Below are 21,242 nucleotides of genomic sequence, written 5' to 3'. Positions count from 1 at the left end.
TGAAATGCCCTCCTCTTCATTCTTTGTTTCCTGAAGTCCTACCTGTCCTTCAAGGCCCAGATGAGATCTGAGATCCCAGCTCTGTCAAGAAACATTCTTCAAAAATTCCAATTCAGGGCTTCCCTGGCGGCGCAGTGGTTGAGAGTCCGCCTGCCAATGCAGGGGACACGGGTTCGTGCCCCGGTCCGGCAAGATCCCACATGCCGCGGAGCGGCTGGGCCCGTGAGCCATGGCCGCTGAGCCCTGCGCGTCCAGAGCCTGTGCTCCGCAACAGGAGAGCCCACAGCAGTGAGAGGGCCACGTACCACAAAAAAAAAAAAAAAAAAAAATCCAATTCACACTCTTTACATTCTTCATCTTAAACATTATTTTGGTTAAAATTCCAAAATATATGTTAAGAATATTTTAAATAGGAAATACAAAGTGTAAAATATATTTTAGCATAATTTAAAATATTTTATAGTCAATAAATTCCTTTTCATCATTAAAATATTTTTATATCTTTTATGTTTTATATTCCTATATAATCTTCACTTTGCAGTGGAATTTATCGAATATATATAATCCTCCTTTGAGAATGACCAATTTCCATTTCATATATGAGGGCCAATAAATGCCCTTAGGAGGTTAACCATAAAGGGATGAAACTAACCACAGCAAATATTTTTCCATAACTGTGTCATAGAATATAAAGAGCTTCCATTTCCTTTACCAGAGTTTGTAATTTGGATACACTGGTAACTAAGTGATTTTATGAAAGAGGAAATTATAAATCACTGTTTGATGGGTTTTTTAAAAGGTAGCTTCATGTAGTAGATCTTATCCAACAAAGACGATGATCTGGAATTCATACATAGTAGAGTAGCCCCTAAAAAGTATTCTTCCACAACAAGAAAAAAATAACACCAACCTAAAATTGATTAAGTTTATGGATACCGTATTTGTGAATAAATTTGGAGTTGTCTGGGAACAGGCTATCTATGGCCCTCCTAGGGTAGAGAAAGATTCCTTTGTGCCATTGAAGTTTAGCTTTTCCCACATGTTTCTTGGGTAGAACGAGCACCCAGAAAAGACAGGTTGACCATAACACAACACAGTCACCCATATATTTAATAAGTTCTTACTATTTTCTAGATATTGTGATATGTGTTTGTGACATAGTGATGAATAAAATATTGCCCCTATTCCTAACGAGTTCATCCTAGTGAACTTAATAGATTAAGAGACAATTGGAATAAAGTAAAGAATTGTTGTAAAGTATGCATGGAGTGCTGTGGAGGTTAAAGGATGACTGGAAAAGCCTACCATGTCTAAATCGTGAAAAATGAGCAGACATTAAGAGTAAGCAGCACAGGAAGGGAGAATGGAGACAAAAGGAAAAGGCATTCTAGGAAGAAGCAATATACAAAGGTCCAGAGCAAGAAAAAGCTTGACAGGTGGCCAGAAAATCATGGAGCTCAGTATCACTGAAGATTGGAACTCAAAAAAGATGCAAAGCAAAAAGAAGGGGAAAAATAAACAGGGTTCACATCGCAAAAAGCCTAGTGTACCATGCCAAGAGCAGTGATTTTCTCTAAAACTCCATGTCTATTCTTCCATTAAATATTTACTGGGGGGAGTTGAAATGAGTAAGATTTGCATTTTTAATGATCACTCTACTTGTAGTACGAAGAGTAGACTGGATTGACAATAAGATATCAGTCAGGAGGCTACTGTAATAAAGCAGATGGACCATGAAAACATTAGTGGGACCAGGCATATAAATTGATTGAATATATAGTGTTCTTTGAACTCAATGACCACCTGACTCAACGCTATTCTTAGAGTCATTCTTCCTCTACATTCAAAATTACAAAAAAGTGTAAACAGGTCATAAACTAATACAGTGATATAGGAAAAGAGCATTTGATAAAGTGAATCCTATAACAAGAACAGAACAAGTTTGGTTAAAATGTATATATATATATATATACACACACACACACACACACACACACACACATATATATAGGTTTTTTTAAATTTAATTTTAATGATGCTTATTTTTAACATACAAAGTCTTCTGCGGAATTATTTTTCCAGAGCTTACCATTTGACTTACAAGGAGTTAATGAAAAACATTATTCTGAAAAATCATATGCCTCGTTTTTCAAATTACAGGACATTCTACAAATACCCAGAGAGACTGGCAAATCTACAAAATGACGGCAAATTAAAGTTACAAAATTAAGCAATCACAGCTATGATGGTATTTTAATTCTGCCATTCTGTTGTGGTGACCATTCCAGATTCTTTTTAAATAAAAATTGTTAAGACATTTAAAAGTCTCCTGTTTATTTTAGCAGTGAAGGAAGACTGTTTTATTTTTTCATATTAAGGAATTTCAAAGGAACCTTTCATTTACTATAATTATACAAATTATTTTATATTTATAAAGAAGATCAGCAATTACATTTATTGGTCTACACCAACCTTGAAAGCCAAAACCATACATTTTATATATTCTAATTTAAAAATTGTCTTTTATGTGCATTACACTTCTTCCAAATACTGACATTTTAGAAGGAGCCCACTAAATATTTTAAAATTTTAAAATACTTTAAAAGAATTTCTACAACGCATGCAACTTTCATCTCTCCTAACTAGCTAGTTTCCTAAACACAATAAATGTGCACACGGATGTTAAGAAAATTCAGTGAGAACACACAACAGCAGAAATGGTCTGCAATTAGGAATGTTTCACTCCAGAGCTCATGTCCTTGTCCAGGCAGGGCACCACATGCTGTTACTCTGCTTCTGATTCACATTCTACACTGGAGGGAGTAGGAGGGAGTTTTCCTTAACTTCAACAAATAAACCACACACGTGAAATAAAGGAAAGAGCTGGCTTAGAGTCTATGTGAAAAACCCTTGGAAAAACTGACAGTCATTTCAACATAAACCGAAAGGCTGGCATATTTGTCAAATAAGCTGCTGTCAACTCAGGTGGCTTTCATAAATAAAGTCACCAGTTAGCAGCACCGCAGTTCCGTGAACAAGTCGGGGATCTCTTGAGTGTTGACTGTGGGGCTCGAGTTTAAGGGGGAAATTAACAAACAGGAACCTGATCAGAATGCTGATATCAGTCAGGACAATCATGGCATGAAGAATATTCACCCATGACCTAAGGGCATGAGAACTATCTTTAAACATTTGGAGGTCTGTTATGACTTATGACCTTATGGCATTAGAGGAAAGAACCAAGGCTAAAATGTGGGAGATACAGTAAGTCAGATTTGGGATTAGGTACGTAAACACTTTCTCCTTATCAGAACAGTCAAAAATGGAACAGACCTTCTTATCAGGCAGTAATTTCCCTTTCCATGAGAATGTACAAATTCAAATGAAAAAACATGTCTGACCACCTGTCTGGATGCCACAGATACAATTAAGTCACTGAAATTCCGACCTTCAATAAAATTCTCTGATTTGGGTAAAATTCCACAAGCTTTCCTAAACTCCAGTCTTTTTCTAATTATTGATTTTGCGGGGAAGGAACATGGAATAAGATATATAAAATGCTAAGTGCTAAATACATGTCTTAATTGAGTAAGTAGAGTTATTGGATTTTCTGCGTTCCAGCAACGATTCCTCCCTCCCTCCCTCCCTCCCTTTTCCTTCCCTCATTTTCTCACTCCCCTCCCTCTTGCCCCACTCTTGCTTTCATGTGCTCTCTTCTGCCCTTCTTTCCCTCTCTTTCTTTGCCTTTCTATCACTCTTCTACATGCGTTCAACTGTTCATTCATTTAATCCTTATCAAAGACAATCAATGACATAGGTGCTACTTATCATCCACCTCTTCCAGTCAGAGAAGGTGAAGTAACTTTTCCAAGGTCACGTGAATAAATTAGTTTCTGCTGCATTTGTTTTCTAAATGGTGCTTAAAAGTGGAAAAAATAACAATGTGCAGAATGAATCATTTTCAGCAGCCAGGTATAAAAGAGTCACATCCAGATGAGGAAAACATTTTGGAAAAACATCATTTGCCAATGCTTTAAAAGTTCAGCAGAAGGAAAGATTAGCAAATTAAACGAAATAATAAAGTTAGGAATGGACCCACCCAAAATTATTTAGATGCCAAAGTAAGCCAATCCCAGCTGTTATTCTTTACTCTGGCTGCCATCCTCAGCAAGAGCGGTACGGGGGAGTGTGGGCAACCGGCTGCAGTAGCAGCTGGGCCTATTTGTTAAGGGGAAAAAATCTTCAGTGAAGACAAAGGGAAATTTCAGTGGCTAGCAGTGTGAATGGAAACTTGGAGCCTAGCTGGGGGAGCCTCCAAGTGAAATGGAGCAGTGCTGTCAGCAACCAAATTACAGCATTGCACAAACCATTCACGGGGAGAGCGTTCCCTACACTACTGCCTTTGCTGGCAAGAGTTTTATTCCATCAAGAGCAAAACTTCCCAATGACAAATTTTGTCTATATTTTCTCATATTCCCAGTATTCTGGGCATTCAAAAATTAAGCAATATCACTGTCTGTTCTAACTACATAGTGGGTATAAATTAGCAGACTAAAAAGGACAAATGTCATTTCCAATCTAAAAAAAAATTGCTGTCACCTAGTTCACTAATATAGAAATGTAAATGCATAGTAAACATAATCACATATTCCAAAGCATAACTGCATATAATAAAATCCTAGTATTCTATTTATTTTACATCTCCTGACACCTAGATTATAATAGGCATCGAATGTGTTTCTGAGTGATTACTGCTTGATTTGCACGTAGACTGTCTCATTAGTATCAATTTTCTAATTTTATTTTTCATTTTTATTCTTGTTCAATTTTATTGAAGCCTTAGAGACTTCCAATTTTTTCTCCAGATATGAAAAACTCTTCTACAATCCTAAAATATGTCAGGCTTCAGTTTGGGAATACACATTTTGGAGCAAGTAAAAAACATTTGGCAAAAAAATCTGTCAAAAGCAGTGCCCAGTACAAAACTTTTGTCTTATTTCTGAGAATTATAACGACAAAGATACAATTATAGTCTTTTAATTATAAGTATAATTGACTTAACTGTAATATTTTTCTTCTTTCTATGGTTATCTAAATATTATTGTAAGGGAATTTTGCTTTGGGGAATTACTAGGAAGTCAAAATATATTAAGGTGTTGAAGTTTAAACATATTAACTTCCCATAACTGGTACAATATAGTAATAAAATGGATATTTTGGGGTGACTCATAATGTCCATTCCAGTATTTCAAAGTCCTGTCTTTTCTTTTCCCTCATTCTGGATGAACAAAAAAGGGAGTATTCTGTGTTCCTTTACTAATGGGAAGGTGCAATTATATGGGTAGTTGAACATGCCAACAACTAAAATTCTAACATTTGACTTTGAAAAAAATATTTTTTTCTTTTTAATTTAAATTTTAAACATGGGGTGGTATGACTATTCTAAGAATACACCATATGGTTAACTCAAGTTTATGCAGACCCTTAAAACTACCAGCAAACTCAATATTCTAGTACACATTCTAAGCAATTGTAAATATCCGTCAGATATCATTCATCTGACCTGAAATACGTATAGCATCTATGCATTGTGATAATGTCAAAGTTGAAATTTCTTTTGCATTTCCTTTTTTTTTTACTTTGCTTTTGATAAGGAAAAATTAGCTATATCAGTTTCATCAATAATGACAGAGCTATTTCAATTTTTATTTTCCATTACTTTTCCTAATGTTTTCTTTACAAAACATATAGTTTTGTCTTGCTCAAAACAATCAAAATGATCTTATTTTCTACACATTTATTTTGACAACTGGATTTAGTCTCTAAAAATAAAATAATCAAGCACCTCCCATTTCCATATTTATTTTCTCCTTAGAGTAGTAAGGGGCAGTGACAAATGTGCACTTTCTCCTGAATTAACTTTACTTATAACATTTCTGTTTATGTCCATTAACTTCCTCTTTTATGTTGGTGTATCATATCTGATGGATTCATACGGTGCTAAAAACAAACAAACAAAAATTCAAGGATACAACATTTTAAAATATACTGTCAATTTTTATAAGGCTTATACATAATAAAATCTTAGGTAAATTTTTCATTGGTTCTTTCCCAATTAACTTGGTTTGGAAAACACCTTACATAAACTAACCATAATTATAAAACTGGTAACTATTCCTTATTCTTCTCACAATATCATTACCTACAGCTACGCTTTTCAATGACAAATTCACAAAACAAAAAGGCAGCATAGTCAAATTATTTGTAAAACAACCTTCTCACAGGGATAAACTGATAAAAACAAAAAGCATTCTTGCTTTTGGTCATTTAGGGCATTCCTTACAAACAAAGGTGTAGGATAAGTTGCTACGTTTTCAAAGCCCTCCCTTTGCTTTCTGCTTTGTCACTGACTTCATGCATTAGTTGTCTCTCTTCATCGTTCATCACTCTAGACATGAATGAAATGCTACATTGGACATTGGAAGATCACAGCAGGGGCAAATGGGAAGAAAAGGTGATTGAAATGGGACATTGATCATGTAATGGCCCAGATGAACTCAAACCACTCTCTGCAAAAGCTTCACACTATCTTTCAATAAAATATGGATATTTTCTGAAAAATTTTAAAGCCGTTCTGGATTTCTCTTCATAGCTTTTGCAACAAAACCTGAAGCCAAACTAGCGCCTAACATTTTCGAGCAGGGGCAGAAGAGAAGTATTCCCATCCTTTTTCCTGATTTCTGAATGCTCCCCCAAGCTCCAACAGCTCATTTTCTGTCATCTTTTTTAGGAATCTAGTTATATGTGGCATCAGACAAAAGAATTAAGATTGGTAATACTAATGTGAAGAGACATAATGAAATTCTTTACATTAAGTGAAATAGGTAAGGTAAATTCATTAAGTACCTTAAATTGGTTAGATTCTAAGGATTCAAACAATAAAATGCAATATACTTGCCTTCAAAACTTTCAAAATCTACTCATGAATGTGCATTAATCATATATTAGTCATACAAAGAAAATGACAATTCCTTAAAGTCATATAGAAATGAAGCCAACAACATGAGTAAAGAACATTCATGATTCTATCAGTAGTAAAGCTATGAATACAATGGAATTCAGTTAATCAGATATTCAAGGCTAACTGCATTTCTAGGAGGATACAGCGCATTATATGCAGAGGGGACGGCAGTGGAAGGATGGCAGGCATGGTGGCTGGACAGCCTAAGACACATAGACGGTTTGCTTATTGCTTCTTACCGAGTCTCCTCCTATTCATCTCCAAGGCTGAGCTCTGTTTTTTTTCATTCCCAACTCTATGTTTCCATAGCACTTTGTTCTAACTTTTAGTATGTATAAAAAACATCCTGCTTTATCATGACTTGTCTCTTTTTACAACTAGACCTTAAGCTTCTGGGAGAAAGGGTTTGGGTAGAGGCACTCTGTGTGTGTGTGTGTGTGTGTGTGTGTGTGTGTGTGTGTGTGTATTTTAATAAACTTATTTTAGAATAGTTTTAGATTTACAGAAAAGTTGTGAAGCTAGTATAAAAAGTTTCCATATACCCAAGCCCAGTTTCCTCTATTATTAATAGTTTACATTAGTGTGGTACATTTGTCACAGTTAATGAATCAATATTGATATATTATTATTAACGAAAACCCGTACTTTGTTCAGATTTCCTTAGTTTTTACCCAATATTCTTGTGCTGTTCCAGGATACCACCCAGGATACCACATTTCATTTAGAAAACTGTGTTTTTTATTCTAAAATTCCTAGCATGATGCTCAGTATCTAATACATTGAAGAAGGTCAACAAATAGTCACGGAATAAGTGAATGATTGAATGAATAAATATTAAAAAGATATAGAAACTTCTGTATCCCTTAAGGGAAAGGTTAGGATGTCTAACTGAGGAATGAAGTGCACCTAACTTCATTAGTCCAAGAAAACTTTCTGTTGAGAGATAAACGACACCTGGAATCTTACAAAATGCTTTTCCACAATCCATCAACATTAAATGTTTTCTTATCTGAACTCAATGATAGCACCATGTGTCACAATTTACACCAAGAATAATCATTAAAAACAAATTTAATTTATATGTTAAATTATTATCAATAACTATATATACTATATCTTATGTAATAGAAAAAATAATAGGTAGAGAATGGTATAATAGTTAGATATTTATGAATTTAAATATATGTATGAAGACCAAGGCTGTAATTTAAATAAATGACACCTTAGCCTGGGTAATGGATCTGAAGGGAGGAAAAAAAATGAAAACATTAATATGAAAGTGAGGCTCCTTTGTAGCATCATCCCAAACATTTAGCCCAGTGTCTCTCATGCTCGAATGTGCATTGAGAATCCCCTGCAGGGCTTGTTAAAACACAGATTCCTGGGCTTCCCTGGTGGTGCAGTGGTTGAGAGTCTGCCTGCTGATGCAGGGGACACGGGTTCGTGCCCCGGTCTGGGAAGATCCCACATGCCGTGGAGCGGCTGGGCCCATGAGCCATGGCCACTGAGCCTGCGCGTCCGGAGCCTGTGCTCCGCAACGGGAGAGGGCACAACAGTGAGAGGCCCGTATAACGCAAAAAACAAACAAACAACCAAAAAAAAACACACAGATTCCTGAGCCCCAGAATCACTGACTCAGTAAGCCTAACTCAGTAGCTCACAGGGGATGCTGATGCTGCCAGGACACTTTGTACAGCACTGGCTTAATCCCAGCTCAGTCTCCTCTCTGCCCCTACTCTGGACGAAGAGCAGAAGAAAATCACAAGTAGCATCATCTCCTCTGCAGTGAAATTCAACTAAGGCTCTCTTGGGTTAATTATTCAGCATTAGCTCTAGCTCTTAAAGAAATAAGTCTTTATTTTGTCATTTCGACCATAACATGGAAGCCAAAAACAACAAGAAAAAGTTTTCTTTTTTTTTTTGTCTTTTTTTTTTTCAGTAGATACTAAACACCCAGACTTTAGGAATGATCTGATTAAGTCACTTTATTCTGTCCACAAGGGTCTCACCAAAAAACTACTCCTTGCCCTCAAGGATCCTAAAATATAGTTAAAGACAAGTACATAACTTAGAGAATATTATAAGCCATTATTATACAATATTCTACATCTCCACGGTACATTTCAATTTTCTACAACAATCACGAGATAGAAATTAGTCTCTGTGCACTTATGAGGAAAGTAAGCCTCAGAAGTTCAATGATTTAGCAAGAATAATAGACATCAAATAGGATAAGCTGTAGGTTCAAATCTAGGATTTTTAAACTGTGAATCCATACATACTTTCCACTAGAACATGCTGTCTCCTAATAAAATGTTCAAAGTGTTCTGGAGAAACTAGACACACTGGGAGGTCTGGTGAGGAGAAGAAAGGAGTCCTACACTTCTAGAATTGGAAACCATCTCCGAAATCACATGGACCATAATACATTTTTGACTCAGGATTAGGAAAAAAGTAATCAGCAGGAGTGAATAGCTATGTGCAAGGCTGTCAGCACATTTCCTCTTCAGCTTTAGTTCCACCGTGTATCTCGAGCTTTGAATTTAAAGCTCTCCTCGGTTCCCATCATTTCCTGAGAGGAAACTGGTCAGGAGGCAAAAGGTCACTGTCCCCAGCTGACCTTATTTTCTCCCTTTTTTATTCCCATTTTCATTGCTGTTGTTCTTTTCTGGTTCTGGAGTTAGTCCAGCCACCTAAAATCACCACTGAGACGTACCCTTAGGGATGCTACTCTTCTGCTCTATCCTGTAAACAAAACCCCCTGTCTATTCTGGTTTCAACGAGTTAAAAATCATAACTCAGAGAACACAAAGCAAAACTACATGGAAATAGACAGGTTTATATAATAATCTTACACTTAACGCAAGTTTAGCCACAAAGGGGACAGGCTGGCAGGCCCTGCTCTGTCCTGCTCAGGACCCTAATTCTCCCTTCCCAGTCCCCACAGTGCCACGGTGCTGGGAACAGCAGCCTCCCACTGGAAACTCAGGCTAGACAAACAGGACAAGCTGTCCAAGTGGCTAGTAAGCTATTAATTTAATATTTCATTATTTCCTAAGTCATGAATTTCAACCAAGTTTGAATGCCTAATGAACGCAATTAAACTTCTTTTAAATTCAAAAGTCATGTCTTCTGTTCATTGAATGAGACAACAAAAGAAATACTCAGGTAAACTGAGGACCAATAAATAGACAGCACTCACTTAAAATGTTTTAATTTCATTTTTGGCTTAAGGTAGGGAAGAAATCAAAATATCTCTTTGGAAGGAAGCAAGGAGGAGACAAAAAGCGGTGGGGGCTTCCCTGGTGGTGCAGTGGTTGAGAGTCTGCCTGCCGATGCAGGGGACGCGGGTTTGCGCCCAGTCCGGGAAGATCCCACATGCCGCGGAGCGGCTGGGCCCGTGAGCCACAACTACTGAGCCTGCGCGTCTGGAGCCTGTGCTCCACAATGGGAGAGGCCACAACAGTGAGAGGCCTGCGTACCGCCAAGGAAAAAAAAAAAAAAAAAGAGGTGGGGTGGTGGTGACACAACACGGAGGAGAAGTTAAAGAAAGAAGTGAGAAGAGAAGAAAAGGAAGGCGTTGTAGTGATCATCCAGGAATGACGAGAGCATCAACAAGTAGTTTTTGTTTGTTTGTTTTGAGGTACGCGGGCCTCTCACTGCTGTGGCCTCTCCTGTTGCAGAGCACAGGCTCCGGACGCGCAGGCTCAGCGGCCATGGCTCATGGGCCCAGCCGCTCCGCGGCATGTGGGATCTTACCGGACCGGTACACGAACCCGTGTCCCCTGCATCGGCAGGCGGACTCTCAACCACCACGCCACCAGGGAAGCCCACCAAGTAGTTTTTTTGTTTTTTTAAAAGAAGACTGATTATAGATGAGAGAATATGGCTGACCTGTCAGGAGGGTGTCTGGAGACCCCAGCTGCTTCACACAATGCAACGCTTGAGGGGAAGGAAGGTGAATAGGCAGAGAAAGCCCCAGCCTTCCTCTTCATGTATGTTTTACCAAAGGAGCCATAAATAGTTGTTCATGATTCCTTGGTTTCCTTGGTACTCCTCACCCCACCCCTGGAATCAGACATTTCTTTAAAAAACACTGCTCTAAATCATTCTGTTTTATTCATATACCCAGTCAACGAGCATTGATTGAACACCTACTAAGGGTAAGGAACCATGCTCTGCAGCAGATACCCTACCTGTGTGTGGGTCCAGGGGAAGGCAGAACGGAAAGCTTTCTCTCAAAGCAAACAATGCATGTTGGGCTGACTGCTTACAGGACACTGTCTGGTTGAACTTTTGACAGTGTGATCTGGTCTTAGTAATATCTGTTCTATTGTGCCTTACAAAGCCAGGCCTACAATTACCTTTGTTAGTAACTTTTGTTTATTTCATGGCTTTGGTCTCTTGTCTCCAAGGTGCCATCAGATGAAGTTCCAACTTTCCTTAAATTATCAACAAAATAATCTTACAGTAACTTACAAGCATGAGAGATACCAATATCCCTAGTTACTTCTAGTCATCTACTCCAATAAGAGCTGGATTTCATTTTTTAAAAACCTTTGCTTTCAAGTAAAAAACTGATGACTAAAGATTTTCCCTTATTGTAAGTTGTTAAGTTAATAATTAACTCATGATTGTTTTTAGAATAAAAAAGGGAACCAGAGTAGGCTAATTCTCCCTGAAACTCTTCTGATGCATTGAGTAATTTATGAAAAGCTTCCTAAGGCTAAAGTATTTACCATACTAATTCGCATTATCTCGTGTAATTCTTTCAGGGTGTTGCAAGTTATATATTATCCCACTTTAAAGACGGGAAAATTCATACTCAGAAAATAAGGAACTTGCTCATGTCATACAGCCGGAAGCAACATTTAGATTAGGAAGGCCTCAACCAAAGTCTAGAGCTTTTAGGCTATTGATAGTAGAATGTGAGAGTGTTTTGTAAAACCTGGGCCTAAACTACTTTTCTACATGTACTGTGCCAAGGCTATGAGCTAAGTCCTTGAGCAGAAAGCAGTGATGACTAAAGTCAGAAGGAGAAGTATATTTCTAAGCCCCAGAAATCAGGCAAGTCATGAATTTCTCTTTTCCTTTTCTACACTAGTTATAGAGTCAAGGTTACCAGGACAATGGGGCCTTATGGTGGGAATATCCTGAACTAGGTATTAGACCCAAGGCAGACTGAAAACTTCTTGAGTAATCAATTGCTTTGGCCACCACCAGGGCAACAGGAAATCAAGTTGTCAATTCCACAGACATTTCTGTTCTTGAAATCATCACATTCTTTGACAGAAAATGCTCTCCAATATCAGAGATTGTAACACTTGGTTCAAATGGGGTATTAACATATCCTTTTCCTTCATAGTTCAGAAAATACAGCTGATAAAATATCTAGTCTTGTCATTATCATCCTTATCATGAGTACAAAGCATAATGCTTGCTTAAGCCCAAGAATTAACTAATGACATTGATAGTTTCCCTTACGCTTTGAATGTTATTTAAAACCATACCGTGAAAAAATTCTTTATTAAAATAATCATCATCCTTTGTACGATGTATATAATATTCCAAAGTGTCAGATGTTGTACTAAAGACTACTAACAGCAACTGGCCCTGTCTATTGAAACAAAGAGAATAATTGAAATCTTTACTTTGCACCTTTTGGGAAAATGCTGTAAGCGGTGTAATTTCAGTTTTGTTTTCTTTTAAATTCTCTGAGACTGAACTTACCAGAACACTTAAATACCACAGTGGCTATGTATGAAGGGGCATGCATGCACGCAAAGTGCCATTTCTGGATTCCTGCAGACTGAATTCCTCTACTAAACCACAGAGGAGTCTTAGACACAAGATAAAGGAGTAAATCTCTGCACGCTCTCCCACTCAGAACTCCCCAGGATGATTCCAGTACATATCTTTGATGAAAGAAAACGGACTCAGCAGATTGTTAACAATAATTTTCACCAGCAATGACCAATCTGATGTTTGGTGCTTTATAATGTGGTCGTAGAACTGGGGCCACCAAGTGATCTCACACCAGACAGAAAGATAGGCGGTCTCTATGAAATACCCTCGTTAAATGACAAATCTGACATGGACAGCAAAATAATATAGCAACATAATTTTTTACAAGAATATTCCATTGTGGGAGATCAGCTCGGTGCTTTGTGACCACCTGGAGGGGTGGGATAGGGAGGGTGGGAGGGAGGGAGACGCAAGAGGGAAGAGATATGGGAACATATGTATATGTATAACTGATTCACTTTGTTATAAAGCAGAAACTAACACACCATTGTAAAGCAATTATACTCCAATAAAGATGTAAAAAAAAAAAAAGAATATTCCATTGTGACAACATGACTGTTGCATGTATTTTTTAGTCAAGAACAAGTACTGGTTCTATATTATGGATAGAACACAGTCCTCACAAAACTTTTAAGAAATGATTTTATGTGACTAAATTATTTTTTGGTCCAAAATTGGCCCAGTTCATTTATTGCTTTTCCTAACTCTGACCTTCCCTCACCCTATTTCTATACTAAAGATAACCGTGTTCTCACTGTCATACTCAACGTACAGATAAGAACCAAATAATTCAGGCTTCCCTGGTGGTGCAGTGGTTAAGAATCCGCCTGCCAATGCAGGAGACACAGGCTCGAGCCCTGGTCCGGGAAGATCCCACATTCCATGGAGCAACTAAGCTCATGTGCCACAACTACTGAGCCTGCGCTCTAGAGCCCGCGAGCCACAACTACTGAAGCCCAAGCACCTAGAGCCCGTGCTGCCAACAAGAGAAGCCGCCACAATAAGAAGCCTGTGCGCCACAATGAAGAGAAGTCCCCGCTCGCAACAGCTAGAGAAAGCCTCTGCTCTTTGCAACCAGAGAAAAGCCCGCATGCAGCTATGAAGACACAAGCAGCCAAAAATAAAATAAATAAAATAAATTAATTTATTAAAAAAAACCAAACAAATAATTCACAGAACCATTCAGAAGATTTTGTGTCTCCAGATGCACTTCTGTGATGCACAAGCAATATTTCTATGTAGCAGATATAAAAATACAAAAAATAGTGTTATCTAAAATCCTTACATAGATTTCCTCTATAAAAAGTATATTCTGTGTAAATTAAACTCCACAAAACATATTGTAATTCCTTTCATGTTACCCAGTGGCTTTTTATTTTTTTTAAATATAAACTGTTTCTTAATAAATCCACCACTTAATTCTCACTGAGTCCCCCTCATGGAGATCTGGGCAGTAAGGTTTGTGTTTACCCCTGGGTCCCATCTAACTACTTTCTTTATGAATCATGCCTTATGACCAGTTTTTATTTATTAACCACACAGGGATGTGTGACTAATGTCACTATTGATAATACCTAGTTACTGGCTGAGAAACCCAAGCTATGAGCTGGTTCACGAAAAACTGGCTCAGTCACTGCCTTTATAACATTGGCCCTGGATAGAAAATAAATATCACAGCCTCCAGGATGATCATTCAAAACTTATTTATCACTGCGCTCTTCTAGAATTCTGTGTCAATTTTTTTAATGTAAACTGAAAAAAATTCTAAAATGTGTGGTGAAAAGTATGTGTAATAAACAGATATATGCACACTTGTACTGCAAAAATATTGGCCATGAATCTTGGAAAATGCGCAGATGATGTAATTATCTTCTAAGTTATTATAACTAGAGGTCAAAGGTATGGAAATGGGATTTGGAGTGAATGCAATCAGGATAAATCACACGTTTTATGCAAATTAAGACCAAGTTTTGCTGTCATCTATACTAGCATCATTCTAGGACTTATTGATATCCAAACTCAAGCCATTTCCCAAGAGTTTATGTCTTTAGGACATGATTCCTTCTAACCTTCTCATTTTCTATCAGTCTTCAGGAAACATTAATAAGATCATTTTTAGGTTATAAAGTGCTTTTACAGTATTATTGTTCCATTTTGATCCTCTCAAAAAACCAGTGAGATATACAGGGAAAATATCAATACTACCCCTATTTTCAAATTAAGGAAACTGAGGCACAGATAATTACCATTAGTATAAGTGGAAGAATCAGAGCTGGAGTACAGACCTCTGACTTCAAATGTGAGCTCTCTGAACTATGACAAATCTGTATTTAATTGGTTATAATATTCAAATACAGATAGACTAATTAACACTCGCTAGCGCACGTTCTATATGTATGGATATGTATTCAAAGCTCAAATCTACATTTATAATATCAACATATTTTAGCAATGATCTTCTGCCATATTCATTCCTTTATTTAGCTATCTTTTCATCAAACATCCTGAGAGAACATCCTCTGCTTATCAGCAGGCATTCTCCTTGGCTTCTGCAATTGTGAAGTTCCTCATTGGGTCTTTGAACACCTACCCTATCTGGAACCTCCCTCGATTGAATTTCTGGGGCTTTCCACGTGCATTGGGATTCCTTCTTTGACATGGGCTTTCCTCATTTGTGTTTTTCTTCTTTGAGCTCCATTATCAAGAAGGCTATTTTTGCCTTCCCTGTAACCCCATTAATGCAGGATGGATGAAAGATAAGGAGAGAACAGACATCAACGAAGGGAAGTGGCTGAATCCACCAGGACACTTCTCCCTCTATTCTCTCTTTCTTCATTTCTGTCATGAGGAGCATAGCTATTTTTCAAAGAAATCCTTGTAGTAGAATATTATAAATTTGTATGAATTATACCCAAACTACCCTCTTTAGGGTATTGGCTATAAATTCTTAACTGTTCATAAATTTTAACATTCTTGTCTGATATAGTTAATCTGGACTCAAATCTTGACTGAAAATTCTTATAGGGCAGGGCAGAATCTTGCCATTTTTATCTTTGTATGTTTTTATTTGTTAACCCAATTTATCTTGTACCTATAAAATGCATTAAAAGATATGCATTGCCTCAACAAGAGCAAATATTTCATCTTTTTAGCTACAAGGCCTGCCTGAAGTTAGCATATTTGCTTAATATTGGGGTGGAGTGGATATTCAGTAAGAAGAGGGAGGAATTCAATATTATCCCACTGTGGGTGAAGAGTAGTGGGGAGGAAGCTCGAAGATGCTCCGTATCTGACCCCAACTTTCTACCTTTTTTCTCTCCCTCTCTGCCTTTTCTCCCTTTGGGTCGTAATGGTCTTCTCCTCTCAAGCTGTGTTTAAGAACAAGGCTCCCCTGGTGGCGCAGTGGTTGGGGGTCCGCCTGCCGATGCAGGGGACACGGGTTTGTGCCCTGGTCTGGGAAGATCCCACATGCTGCGGAGCGGCTGGGCCCGTGAGCCATGGCCGCTGAGCCTGCGCGTCCGGAGCCTGTGCTCCGCAACGGGAGACGCCACAACGGTGAGAGGCCCGCGTACCGCAAAAAAAAAAGAAAAAGAAAAAAGAACATGCCACTTCCAGAGTTAGAGAAGGAGGGAGGAGAGAGAAAAAGGGGAATTCCTGGGCTTTTTTTTTTTTTTTCCTGAACATATTTTTATATAATTTAACTCAAGCTTTGTAAACATATGAAACTTTCTCCTCCTCTTTGGGAAGTGACACGAGGTTTGTGTTCTCCAACACCATCTTGATAATGGAAGATATAAGAAAGATGCTTGTCTTTCTCCAATATGGCATGGACCACTGCTATGAAATGAATCCCTGGATGAATCCAGTAGGCTACCTCCAGGGAGCCTACCAGCTTTCTCCACTGGGGGTCAGGCAGCAGTGCAGAGGTGCTAGATTACTTATAAGTAGTGGCTCTTATTTTTAAGGACCATGCACTCATTTATAATACTAATCACCTAATTTACTTGCTACTAAAATTGTACCATTTTGGATATCATTTAAGATAGCAGAAGAGTATACTCTAAAATATTCTGCCCCCAGTTTTCAGACACCACTAAAATGTCCACTGAGTCTCGAGTATAGAGAGGTGAATGTGCTGTTCATACTGTATCAAAGGGATGGAATATCCCTGTTCAGGCAGTCCTGTGCTTCTCTTCCACTGAATCACCTGCGGTGCAGGAGGCATTGTTGCTTCAGGTTGCATCTCCGCTGTGCTCTCTTAGCTGACTTTGCTAACTAAACTGCACAAGTGGGAACATTCTATTTTCAGGTAACTCTATACTGTCTGCATAACAGCACAATATTGCACATTTTCAGCTAGTGCCCTTAAATCAAAAGGTTAAGAAAAGCCAAAAGGAAATCTTACATGAGTTTTCTGTCTAGTGTACCCATAGCTTCTAGCAGTGGTCCTCCCACACCACTTAACAGGACTCATAAAATCAATTACAGTTATTCCTTTGACTAAGAGAGATGTGGTGGAGATAAGGCTGATGGTAACATTATGCATCAGAGTTTTGGTATGCACTGACTAAATTAGAAGCTCTCCAATGAAATATTAAAATGAGGTATCTTTGGACACATACTGATATTGAGCTATCAAAAAACAAGTATCCTAGTAATGAGGTATAAAAGATTGATACCATGCATAGCAGAATGGCAGCTTGTCCAAACTGGCAGCTTATCCGCTTGTCTACATAAGAAAAAGAATCCATTATTATGGGTTTTTTTCTGACATCCTTATGTGTCCATATTCCATCACATCAAATTTTTACATTTAGATATATTTGATCTTAACTTCTTAGGAATATGTATTTTGATACACACCATGATACATCTTCCCAAATCAAATGAATTATACTAATTCTAGGCACTATATTTTAAATACTTCACAAATTCAGTGTCAATGTGTTTCTTAAATTTATGTTATCTACTGGGGAGTACTATAGGAAATCTATTTAAACTAAGAAAATACCCATAGATTATAGCTGTTCTAAAAATGAGAAACTTCTATAGCCCAATCTACTGATGATTGTCAATTAAAAAAAAAAAAACAACTGTGTCATAAATTTGAGCCCTCCCTTTTTGAGTACAGATTACACTCATATTTTTAAAATACACACTTCCTTCTACAGTGGGGACAATTTAAAAGCTTACACAATGGAAAAATGATTTTTATGTAATTCTCACTATTCCATCTATTATCTGTCTCAGTGGTTAATGATAATAAATACTTCTTTCCTGAAAATCTATTCCAAGTTACTTTTAAGTCAGCAAAGTCACTTTCTTAGAGTGTGGGTTTTGTTTGTTGTTTGTTTACAGGAAGAGTCGTCAAACCTATTCATGACTGGCTTTACTGATGCAAAAGCTATCTTTTAATCATTTATGACTAAATGCTGCTTTACAAGACAGAGCTGCAGAATAAAATATTTAAGCACTCTCTGATAGATGGACCTTCAGTTAAGCACTATGAATTTACATTAAAAAGAATAGATGCTAGTAAATAGTATCTAACACTTTAATCAGTACAAATCAGTTCACAAGGATTGCTAATATTTTTTTTTGCCACACATTAAAAAAATTTCCAATAATCAATTCAACTAGAAAGCTCATTTATAACAGTTGTTAGTCATTTTAATTACACGGTGATGACTTTGTTATCATGGGCAAGGAATCACTTTGATTCTCAGGAGTGTTCTTTTTTCCTCCTCTCATCCCCATTATGGACAATACAAAACAGAAAACCAATGGCACCTCTATTTCTACGGTCCTTCCCCGACGTACTTCCCAAAATGCATAAATTGGTATTTAAATACCCTTTGCTAACTTGGTGGGTTCAGCCCCTCAAGGCTCTTTACTACCTGCTTCCTACCCTCTTCTGTTATGTCTGCCAGTGAGTGAACTTATTAACAAAACCTAATATTTACAAGACAAAAATAACATCTCCAAAGTTAGGCTGTGATTTTATACAATTTTCAGCTGTGGTTAAGTATGACCTATTCATTAGAGGTACTTAGAAGCCTGGGTCAGTGTTGCAATCATTATTTTCAGGTGTATGTTAAGGGTCTGGGAAGACCAAAGATCAATGTTAAATAAATGACTTTAATTTTTTTCTCATTTTTTTTTTAACAAAAGGATCTGAAAAGGTGACCTACCTTTATGTGACAGGCGTAAGCGGGGGTGCGGGGTGTCAGCTGTGTGACCTCCCGTCCAGAGCTCCAGCAAGTAGCCCCACAGGAGCCAGGTGATGAGGTACCCGGCAGATGCCATGCTGCCAGCCTGCCGCCAGCGATCCTCACTTTCAGGCGGCGTGAGTTTTACTTAGGACTCCCCTCCAGGGGCAGCGTGCGAGAGAGGCTTTGTCAGAAATCGAACGCGTTGTCATCAGAAAGCACAGTTCCAAAGTGCCATTTGTCAGGCTGTATTTGGTTAAGTAAAACCTGCCTTTCCCCAGGACAGTTGTTTATAAGCCGGGAGCAAGAGGACATGCCAAGGAGTGAGTCTTCAGAGCCATGTCCTGTCTAGAGCTCTCTTCAGTCACTATGCCGGTGGATTCAGGAAGAAACTGTATATTTTTTTTCTTAGTCACTTCTGCAAGCGGTTCATTCAGAAAAAACAACCACACCAGCACACCCACTGCCTTCCCCCGTGGAGCTCCTGTTCTCTTCTGGCTCGTTCTAGCCTCTCAGAAGTCAGCCTCTTGCGCTGACTTGCCAAACAGCTAGTTTTAATTCACCTTTCACCTTGCTAATTAAAAACAAGAAGTGCCATTCCCTCTAGGAGTTGCAGGATCCACCCAGCAGGGATGCCGCTCTGTCAGCGAGCTGTGTTTTCGGGGAAAGTTCAGGCAGGGTTGAGCCGCGTACTTGCTGTTTCTAGGAAGTGTTTCTGGTCCACGTGCCCTCGCCCCACCCTCCCTCCCAGTATTGTCGGCCCCGCGTCACTCAGCGACAGCAGAGAAGTTCGCATTTTGATGGGAAAGGGGAATCAGGAGGGAGAATGATACATCATAGGCTGCTTACTTAAGAATAAGTATAACAAGAGGATGGAGTGTCAGGAAGGGCTTTTAAATGTTCACTCATCAAGATTAACCCTTGAATAAATACAGATTCGTTTTAAACAATCTATTTGTCACCATCCAGTACCCAAACTGATTTTTTGGTGTTTCCACTGAAATTGTATTTTTTTTCACATTTTTGGTTTTTCTATTGATTACATCTTAGAAATGTTATTTTCAACTTTTGTAAGGAAAGCCTTTTTAAGAACCTGAAAAACTGTCACCTGTGATTGTTTCATAGATATGTTAAAACTAACAAATTATTTTGCAGAGGCAAATTCTTCAAATCAATTAAAAGCAAGTTCTTTTTTATAAGCAAGTCATAAATTTCATCTCAAATTTTGGAATAATTAACTTTTAAAGGTGATTTTTCTCTTATATAAGATAACTATGGTAAACTTGAGATTCTGTATGGGACAGATCTCAGTAGACATTAGAAAACTCAGGATGTAAAATACCTTGGGATTCAACTGCTATGCACTTTCAGAGTTTATTTTCCAAGACACTATGTTTGTGTAAATAAGCTTAACACAATAGGTCAACTTTACAATCTACTTTCAATCAGTCTCAAAAACTAAACCAAACACTCTGTGGCTGTTGGCATGGAAATGAATGGTATTATTTTAAGGTACCAATAAACGTGAATGGATATTTGATTTGATAGCTGAAAGTTAAATGGTCAACAAACGATTTCAACTCTAACTTTTTCTCATTCTGCATTTTACATGGTAATGATTAAGGATACCTCTTGAGAATTAGGTTTTTAAAATAATGTACTTATAACAAAAAGATGACACAGTTTACCCTGGTGTTTTGCATCATATATAAGCAAATGTAGAGCCAGGCATTCTATACCCATTTTCATAAGCACAACACGTTCTATTACAAGCAGAGTATATTTAGCAAAATGTAAATGTCACTGGATATTATAAATAATTGGATTTCCAAGGTCTACAAAAGATAACAAACTCTAAACATTATTTAAGAGTAAAGTACCATGAAGTATGTAGATACTTTTAACCTGGGGTGGTCTCTGTAGGCGCTTGCATATTTTAAAAGCCAGTCTGATGAGCTACAGACCTAAAGGTTTTTCTAAGTGTGCTATAATATACCTTTGGAATCCTCTTTTACTTTCATCCAGAATTGAAATAACTAGAAAGTAAATAGCAGCTTTTATATGTGTTATCTAATGGTAGGGTTCCAGAAAAAGTAAATGTGATACATATAATTTTTATTACACATATGTGGCTACACTCATGCAACTGAAATTCCACTTAAGATTGTGCAGAGCCTGTCCTAACCCTAGTAAGGAGCTGAGGCAAT

At 37.8% G+C, this 21,242-nt stretch overlaps 1 protein-coding gene across 1 annotated transcript in view; it reads right to left on the bottom strand.

Moving 5' to 3' along the window:
* The window catches only part of SEMA3E (semaphorin 3E), a 265,807-nt gene extending 246,081 nt beyond the window's left edge, over positions 1-19,726 (bottom strand). The window contains exon 1 of the mRNA XM_030856994.2: positions 19,018-19,726. Within this exon, the coding sequence (XP_030712854.2) occupies positions 19,018-19,132 (115 nt within the window). The 5' untranslated portion in view covers positions 19,133-19,726. The remainder of the gene's footprint in view (positions 1-19,017) is intronic.
* Between the last annotated feature and the right edge of the window lie 1,516 nt (positions 19,727-21,242).

The sequence above is a fragment of the Globicephala melas genome, chromosome 9 (assembly GCF_963455315.2).
Source record: "Globicephala melas chromosome 9, mGloMel1.2, whole genome shotgun sequence".
Lineage (NCBI taxonomy): Eukaryota > Metazoa > Chordata > Mammalia > Artiodactyla > Delphinidae > Globicephala > Globicephala melas.
The sequence above is the reverse complement of the archived record's forward strand: the minus strand, read 5'-3'. Positions and strand labels throughout refer to the sequence as shown.